The sequence below is a fragment of the Camellia sinensis genome, chromosome 6 (assembly GCF_055761805.1).
Source record: "Camellia sinensis isolate YWXY chromosome 6, ASM5576180v1, whole genome shotgun sequence".
NCBI lineage: Eukaryota > Viridiplantae > Streptophyta > Magnoliopsida > Ericales > Theaceae > Camellia > Camellia sinensis.
Window position 1 is genome coordinate 189,700,919 of NC_138966.1, and position 9,534 is coordinate 189,710,452.

General features: G+C 40.9%; 1 protein-coding gene across 1 annotated transcript; it reads left to right on the forward strand.

Annotated features, from left to right (window-relative positions):
• The first annotated feature begins 8,323 nt into the window (after positions 1–8,323).
• On the forward strand, positions 8,324–8,950 carry LOC114261279 (F-box protein CPR1-like). The gene is made up of 2 exons (XM_028201515.2): positions 8,324–8,634; positions 8,746–8,950. The coding sequence occupies exons 1-2, from the start codon at positions 8,324–8,326 to the stop codon at positions 8,948–8,950; spliced, it is 516 nt and encodes a 171-aa protein (XP_028057316.2).
• Positions 8,951–9,534: the final 584 nt, after the last annotated feature.

Sequence of the window (9,534 nt, forward strand, 5' to 3'; positions counted from 1 at the left end):
TATTTAAAATAGTACAGTACAAAAACATTCAGTCTATACAGAACATAACCAAGAAGGGGGAAAACTAAAACACCCCAAAAGCCTTAGCTTGACAGGTTCGGAACCTCGCAATGAGGCACAATGGTTGGCTTTGACAAAAGGGAGTCTAACCCACGCTCCTAACTCTGGTTTGGTGCCTGAACACCTACATATATATATGAGCAGTGAGCTAAAGCCCAGTGAATAACATAATGCGTAAAGAGGTTAAGAATGAATGCCCTATCAGTATTGAAAACAGTCAATTGATTCAGTGTATCAGCCATCCAGTCATAACAGTCATACGTGGTACATCCATTAGCAGAATAGTACAGTAAACAGTAGGTCTTGTAAGATCGAACAGGCAATGATGGCCATCGTAACAGTAAACAGAAGTTCCAAGATAGGAACTGACAGGGATCTCTGTGATAGTAGCAGTAACAGTAACAGTAGTTGCTAAGGATGCCACAATACAGTTCAGACTAGAAGACAAACATTCATTCAGTTAACAGTAAACAGTTCAGAAAACAGTTCAGTTGATCATTCAGATAATATTCATTTTCGAACATATCTTTACAACATTGTTACTTACAGAGTTCTGGGCAACAAATAAGCTAGTACGCGTCTCCGGATGCCAACCCTACACAGTTGCAGAATGAACACACACTAAGCTACACAGTTGGGAAAATAATAACTTAGCCCCTAGTTTGCCTCAGTGTGGTTCTACATCAATAACCTCATTAAGATGCCTTAAACTAGGCCTAGGAATGCCTAGGATAGAACGAGGATGCAAAGATGCACTTTAAAACATTTTCAAAATTTTCAGAAAACAGAGGTCCCGCTCGAGCGTGGGTTTCCCAGCTCGAGCGGGCTTCCCAGCTCGAGCGTGAATGCGAACAAAATTCTCCGCTCGAGCGTAAACCTTACCGCTCGAGCGGTCTGCAAAATGTGACAAAAGTATTGGATAGGTGAAAATCACGCTCGATTGGGCGCTCGACACCCGCTCGAGCGTGTGACACAAGTCCTCACTCGAGCGTCCAATACCCCGCTCGAGTGGACTGTAAAACAGATGAAAGTGCTGGGAACACGATTTTCCCGCTCGAGCGCCAGTAACCCCGCTCGAGCGGAAGTCCAAATTCTAGAAATTCCAAATTCGAACCTCAAGCTCAAAACCAAGTTTTAAAACACCAAATTCGATCCTCTTGGGCCAATTTTCTGGAAAACTCTTGTAAAGTCATAACATAACATGATTCAAAGCTCAATTTGTAAAATCAAAGCCCAAAGGTAATTCAATTAAACTCAGTTTCAAACCAATTTCCACGAACATAGCAAGAGCTTTACATGCATGAATTTTAAACAACTTCAAGCTTCAAATACATGCTCAAATGAGCCAATTTCTCCAAAAACAAGATGAACTCATGGCCCAATGCAAAAATATGGACATGCATGAGGAATTTCATGAACAATAGCTTCAAACTCAAGAATGGCAACATGCATGCATGATTTATGATACAATTCGACATGCTAGGTCCAATTCAAGACTCAACTCTTCAATATAACATGAATGTAACATGAACCATGCAAGAACTATCTTAAATACACAATCAAGAAGGTAATTACCCTACCTTAAGTCTCCAACTCCAAGTCCAGAAGCTCAATTTTGCAATTGTCTTCCAAATCCACTAAGCCTCCGAGCAAATTCAAGATGAAAACAAGGTTTTCTCCTCTCCCTCTCTCTCTCTAGTCGGTTATAGACCCAAGATGGCTGATGAAATGTTTTGTTTGAATGTAATAAGGCTCAAGTGTGTTTTGTATAAAGTGGCCACTAAATGGTAGTTTGGTAAATAAATCCAACTATTGCAATTTAGCATTATTTAATCTAATTTAATCATACCAATGCAAATTTCAAATAAATATGCCATAAAATCACATAAATTATGATTAACACATATCACTAATCAATTTCAGATTCGGCCGCCGATAAGGCCTCCAATTTGTAGTTTAAAACATAAAACATGAATAGATAATTTCACAGTCAACAGATAGATATGCATTCAAACTAGCACAATCAATCAATCAGTTTAGTGATTCAGTCAGTCAGTCAATCAACATGCTTAATCATAGATTAGCACTAATTAGTGGTGAGGGTTGTCACAGGATTGGAAGCTAACAATTCTCCCCCTCCACGCCCACATAGAGAACTAACTTCTCACTTGAAGTCCATCCCAGTCAGATTCTTGCAAACTTTCAGTTTGTCTCTCTAGTGACACCCTTGGTCATCATGTCAGAAGGATTCTTGTTTGTGTGAATCTTCACTAGCTTCATCAGTTGCTTTTCCATCACTTCTCATATCCAGTGATACCGGACATCAATGTGTTTTGTACGTGAATGGTACATGAAATTCTTGCTCAGATCAATTGCACTCTGACTATCACAATGTACCTTGTACTCTTCCTGCTGTAGACCTAATTCTTGGAGAAACTGCTTTAACCACAATATTTCCTTTCCAGCATCTGCGGCAGCAATGTACTCTGCCTCTGTTGTAGATAAAGCAACACACTTTTGTAGTTTGGGCTGCCATGAGACAGCTCCCCCCTGCAAAAGTGAACAAAAATTCTGATGAGACTTTCTACTATCAAGATCACCTGCTATATCGGCATCTGTAAAACCCTCCAAAATTGGTTCAGTTCCTCCGAAACATAAACACATCTTTGAAGCTCCCTTCAAGTACCGAAGAATCCATTTGACCACCTCCCAATGCTCCTTTCCTGGATTGGCGAGGAATCTACTCACAATGCCAACTGCGTGAGCTATATCTAGCCGGGTACAAACCATTGCATATATCAAATTTTCTATTGCGGAAGAATAAGGGATTGCCTACATTTCTTTCCTTTCAGAGCTGGTCGTGGGACACGAACGCTTTGTCACATTGAAATGGTTGACCAGTGGTGTGCTGACTGGCTTGGCATCTTTCATGTTAAACCTTTCAATCACCCGTTCAACATATTTCTCTTGTGACAACCATATCTTCTTGGCTTTCCAGTCATGAACAATCTTCATGCCCAAAATCTGCTGTGCTGGGCTTAAATTCTTCGTGTCAAAATATTGCAACAAGTCCTTTTCCAACTTGTTGATCATAGTAGTATCATGTTCGATGATTAGCATATCATCGACATACAACAGTAGGATAATGAAGTTTCCATCCGAAAAACCTTCGGAAATATACACGCTGGTCTGCCACTGTTCTTGTGTACTTGTGATCCACCATAAATGAATCAAACTTCTTATACCATTGTTTCGGTGCTTGTTTCAGTCCGTAGAGACTCTTCTTCTGTTTGCAGAATAGATTCTGTTTTCCTTTAACTTCAAATCCTTCTGGTTGCTCCATGTAGATCTCTTCTTCCAGATCACCGTGGAGAAAGGCAGTCTTGACATCCATTTGTTCTGGTTCCAGATTCAAGCGAGCTGTTAAGCCTAGAGCTACTCGAATGGAAGTTATCTTCACAACTGGGGAGAAGATCTCATCAAAATCGATTCCTTTCTTCTGCCCAGAGCCTTTGACCACCAATCGAGCTTTATGCTACAATAGTTTACCATTTCCATCTTTCTTCAATTTATACACCCATTGTTCTTCAAGGCTCTTCTGTCTCTTAGAAGTGGAACAAGCTCATAAGTGTGGTTCTTCTGCAAAAAATTCATCTCCTTCTTCATGGCTTGCATCCAACAATCTTTCTCTGTATAACTCTTGGCTTCCGAAAAACTCTCGGGCTCCCCCTCATCAGTAATCAGAATATACTAAGAAGCGGGATATTTGATTGATGGCACGGCAGCTCTTCCAGATCTCCACAAATGAGGCCCAGTTGGCTCTAGTTTAGGGGGTTGCTCCCCCTACTCAACACCCTCTTCATTCGGGTCTTCATCTCTTTCCTCCTCATCCTCAATTTCTGGCATAGGATCCTGCAACTCTGGCACTTCTTGTTATACATCATCACATCTAGCATTTTGTGATGGCTCGAGAGATGGAAACAAGTCTGAAGTGATGACATCTCTAAACTTTGCAGATTTCTTAAAATCTGTTACTGTCTAGTCTTCTTAGAACACAACATTTCTGCTCCTGAACATCTTCTTGTTCACTGGGTCCCACACCTTGTACCCAAATGCTGCATCTGAACAGCCCACAAATATGCATAGAGTGGACTTGTCATCAAGCTTTTGTCTGTTTTCCTTGGAGATGTGTGCAAAGGCCTTACACCCGAAGACTCTCAAGTGAGAATATGATACCTTTCTTCTGGACCAAACTTCCTCAAGTATCGCAAAATTCAACGGGACTGAAGGTGACCTGTTAATTAAATAACAGGCTGTACGGGCAACTTCAGCCCAGAATGACTTTGGCAACTTTTTCATTTTGAGCATACATCTAACTCTTTCCATAATAGTGCGGTTCATCCTTTCTACCACACCATTGTGTTGTGGGGTGCCAGGAACTGTTGTCTCGTGCTGGATACCTTTGCTGGCACAGTATGCTGCAAAAGCATTGGAAGTGTACTCGCCTCCATTGTCTATGCGAAGACACTTCAACTTCTTCCCGGTCTCTCTTTCCACCATTGCATGGAACTCCTAAAAGTACTGAAATACCTCATCCTTTGTCGTCAGGAAATACACCCACAACTTCCTTGATGCATCATCAATGAAAGTCAAAAAATACTTGCGGCCGCCATATGACACCACGTCGATTGGACCACAAACATCCGAGTATACCATATTGAGCACTTCTGTTTTCCTCTTGCTCGTTGAACTGAATGATACTCGATGTTGCTTGCCGTAAAGGCAATGATCACACGACTTCAAGGCACTCTTTTTGGATAAGGGTATCCTGGATTGCTTTGTTAACAGATACAATCCCTTCTTACTCATGTGAGCCAGTCTTCTGTGCCATAAGTCCGGTGATTCCTTGTCTTCTGCTGCATTAAGACTTTCCAGATAGATCTTCGTTTGAGTCTTATATAGTGTTGAAGACATCTCTCCTCTAGCGATTGTCAAAGCTCCTCCTGTCAGCTTCCAACGGCCATTTCCGAATGTACTTGTATAGCCCTGTCAGTCCAGGGCCCTTCCGAAAATAAGATTGAGGCACAAATCTGGAACATGCCTCACATCTTTGAGAACCAACTTGTTCTTGACATTAGTTTGAATGCTAATATCGCCAATACCCACAATCTTCGAATAGCTAGAATTCTCCATTCGAACAGTGCCAAAATCTCCAGCGTTGTACGAGTTGAAGAGCTCTCTGTGGGAAGTGGCGTAATAGGATGCAGCTGTGTCTATCACTCATTTTGTGTAGCTATGGTCAGCCATGTGAAGACAATCCTCCTCTTCACCAACTGCAAGAAGTATTTCATCAGTTGTTGTGGCTGTTGTGTTCTTATCTCCTTTTGACTTACTGCTTCGGCCTTTCTCTTTCTGGCTTAGGCAGTTTCTCTTTATGTAACCCTCCTGGCCACAATGAAAGCAAGTGAAGCTTGAGTTACCTCGACTTTTGTTGTCTCTGGATTTACTCATGTTGTTCCAGCTGCCTCTATTCTTGCTTCTTTCTCTACCTCTTCCTTTACCTCTTTCTCTGCCTCTATCTTCTGTGACAAGAGCATGGGACTGATTACCTCCCATGTCTTTCCTTCTTGTCTCTTCATTGTATATGGCATCTGTGACCATACTCATGGCCAGCTTTCCTTCTGGTGCAGAGTTACTGAGAGAGACCACCAACGTCTCCCAACTGTTCGGTAAAGAACTGAGTAGTAGTACGGCTTGCATTTCATCGTCTAAGCGCATCTTGACGGTTGCAAGCTGATTCAATAGATTTTTGAATTCACTGGTGTGCTCGATGACAAACATACCATTCTTCAACTTCAAATTGACAAGTCTTCTCATCACCAAGGCTTTGTTCCGAGTGGTCTTTGGCCGGTACATGTTGTCTAACATTGTCCATAGAGAATAGGCATATGTCTTCTTAGCGACATGATGGTACACACCGTGGTCTATCCATTGTCTGATACAACCGATAGTCTTGCGATTTATCTTTATCCAGTCATCATCTTTCACTCCTTCAGGTTTAACCCCCTTTATAAAAATAGGGTCAAACAAGTCTTTATAAAACATGATGTCTTCCATCCTTGACTTCCAAATTGCATAATTGGAAGGAATCAACTTGAACATAGATCCTGAAGTTGATGTTGATTCCTCTATCATATTCTTTCTTTTTATAGAAAACTCCAAATGAAAAATCTGACCATACGGATGTGTCCGGAATACTCTAAATAGTTGAAAACCACTATTGGAACGTCAAAAACGGACTCAAAATGGCTCAGATTAGGCCAAAACAGTTTGGACAGTTCAGATCTATAGGTGTACCTTAGCCGCGCAGCAGCGGATAATTCTTTGCCTCCGAGGTGACTAGTCAACAGGGGTGCTGATGTGGACAGCCACGCGGCCCTGGTTTGGCTAACCTGGCAGACACGTGTCAGTGAGGTGACGCTTACGTGTCAGACATGTGGCAGTGAGTTATCGATGACGTGGCAACCACGTGTCAGTGACGTGGCGATAACGTGTAGCCACGTGGACAGTGATGTGGCGTGTGACGTCACAACACGCGTACGCAGTCATATTCCTCCTTCAGAAGTGCGTGGGGCGCGTGGTGAGAGTGGACTGATGCGCCGGCTAGTTTAATCGGCGAGTAAGGCGCGTGGTTGGGCGTGGGACTCACGCGCCTAATTCAGAAAGCGCATGAGGGTACATCCAGGGTCTTCTAGGCCTCTTCTTTGCAGTTCTGGACTCCTCTCTGGGAGACCTTGCTCATGGTATGCTCAATAACGGATTTCGAGCAACTTTATTTCTGGGCAGTTTCGAAAAACACTATGTTTTTGTTCCAAAACGCGACCGACGAGGCTTTGATACCACTTGTTAGGACTATGGGACACCAGAAATCAATCACACATAATAACACAAGAAATTTACGTGGTTCGGCAATTGCCTACATCTACGAGAGAGATATCCACTATAGAATTATCCCAGAGGGAGATTACAGTACTCACACCTCACAACTCTCTCTATAGCACTCTCACTCACAGATTATACCCTTTGTGTTTGCTCTTCAGTGTATCACTCCCCTATATAACCCCTCCTTACTCATCTCAATTTATAACCAAGAGAGGATGAGTGGGTGAAGTGACAACCATAATTGGCCAAGGTGGTGCCACCCTCACTACCTTCCTTTAGTGAGTTAGTGTTGGCCCCACCACCATTCTTTAGCACATGGTGCCACCCACACCATGTGGAGTGTGGGCTGGAAGCTAACAGTGTGCTCCCTCCAAGGTTCAAGGGTTGAAATCTCTTGGGTGCTAGCAATTCCTTGGGGCTATCAGACTAGGGAAAAAACCCTTGAATTAACTGTGGTGTACTTGCGGAAACTCCTTGTCGAGAGCCTGTGCACCCCTGGGGATTAGTTGGGCTTTAAATCATATTTGGATATTTTTTACCAAATAAATGTGATTTTAAATCATATTTTAAAGCCCCAGTCTGATAGCCCAGTCTGATTGTGTTTGATCAAAGTAGCACATGGCATATTTGGATGTTTTTAAAATCACAAATTGAAAAGTATGATCAAAGTGGCACATGGCATATTTGGATATTTTTTACCAAATAAATTTGATTTTAAATCATATTTCCAATTTGATCATACTTTTCATTCAATCTCAAATAAGTTATATTTATTTACCAAACTCATCTTGTTTTGAAAGATTTTACAATAAATTATTTGAAATTTTCTTTTGAAAATACAACTTCAAAGCTGAAGTCGTATTATCAATATACTACTCAAAAACATTTTGCGTTTAAAAGTGCACGTGTAGGATTTTGTAGTTAGGGTGTATTCGTGGATCACATTTTAGGGCACAACTTCACATTTAACTCGTGACACGAAATTTTGGAAGCATGTTGATCAAGAATGAAAGTCTTAATATTAAAGTTCAACTTCAGGCGCATCAGATGTTGAAATCAACACTCATTTCCTTATATTGTGTTTGAATCATGGATTTGGAAAGGAAAAGGAAAAAGATGGGTGAAATGTGGCTATATTTCATTCACATGTCAACCACCTTTTCTCTTCTTTTTTTTTTATTTTTTTTTTTATTTTTTCAAATCCATAATCCAAACACAACCTTAAAAAATGTATCAATTGTTTTTTTGGGGATAACTTGAAAATTTATTTATACATTACTTTAAAATCTGTCACCACCGTCAACATACTCTTGAGACTACGATGCTGAGCTTTCCCGATGAGATCCTCGTCGAGGTACTCTTGAGGCTCCCTGTCAAATCTCTCTGCCGAATCAGGTGCGTTTCGAAACCGTGGCTCTCTCTTATCTCTGACCATCATTTCATCAAAACCTACCTCAATCGCAACACCAACGAACTCGAACAACTCATTCTCATTTTGGATTTTTCTGATTTCTGTTCTGTGGATCTCAAATCATTCCAATTCTGTGACGATTTTGTGGCAGTCCACTTGAATTTCCTACCTGAGCAAAACCCTAATCGTTGCGTTGATATTTGGGGTTCATGTGATGGCTTGTAGTTGATGCTTGATATTTGTTTATCTAGCATTTTGGTGAACCCCTCTACTAGACAATCTACAAAATTGCCCAAATCATCTTTTTCTAAGTCTAAATTTCATTTAAATAGTTATGGGCTTGGTCATGACTCATCCAATGATGACTACAAAGTTGTGAGAATTTCTCATCATGACCAAGATGCTAATTGTGCTGATAACATGGTCAGTGTGTATACCCTAAGGATGAATTTGTGGAGAACGATTGAGGATTCTCCTTATGACCATACACTTCACGGACCTTCACGAGGGATTCTTGTTAGAGGGGCTCTCCACTAGTTAGCTCGTAAAGGTGTGGGTTTGAATAAATCCACTGTAATTGTTTCATTTGATTTAGCAGATGAAAATTTTTGAGATATGCCATCTCCAAATTCTATTGATAACTTTATCTTAGTTGAAGAGCTTGGTGTTCTTGGAGGGTGTTTGTTCCTCACTGTGGGGTTTATAATGATGTTTGGGTGATGAAGGAGTATGGCATGAGGGATTCTTGGATCAAATTTACAATCAATTATAATAATTTTCGTTTCTAGAAACCATTGTGTTTATCAACGACTGGTGAATTTTTGTTGGAGGTTATTCAAAAAAAAGTTGGTCCTTTTTAATCCACAAGAGAGAAAATCTAAGAAACTTGTGGTTCAAGGCAGTCCATATCTTTTTGAAGCAGGAACTTACATAGAGAGCCTTGTTTCACCCAATTTCAGCAATATTAATGATCATGGGGGATCAAGGTTGGTACTGGATAGGTAACATGGATTGGGTTAATTTATTTTTTTCCCCATTCCATTTTAGTTCTATATGTCTATGTTATTGCATCACTTTCTCTTTTTCCTTAATCTTATTAGAATGGTGTGAGTTTAATTTGT

What these genes read in the sequence shown, in the direction of transcription:
- LOC114261279 (XM_028201515.2), top strand. Translation starts at nt 8,324, where the DNA reads ATGCTGAGCTTTCCCGATGAGATCCTCGTCGAGGTACTCTTGAGGCTC. An exon ending in TGGGGTTCATGTGATGGCTT is followed by an intron (nt 8,635 to 8,745) that starts GTAGTTGATGCT and finishes TCATTTAAATAG; the next exon opens with TTATGGGCTTGGTCATGACT.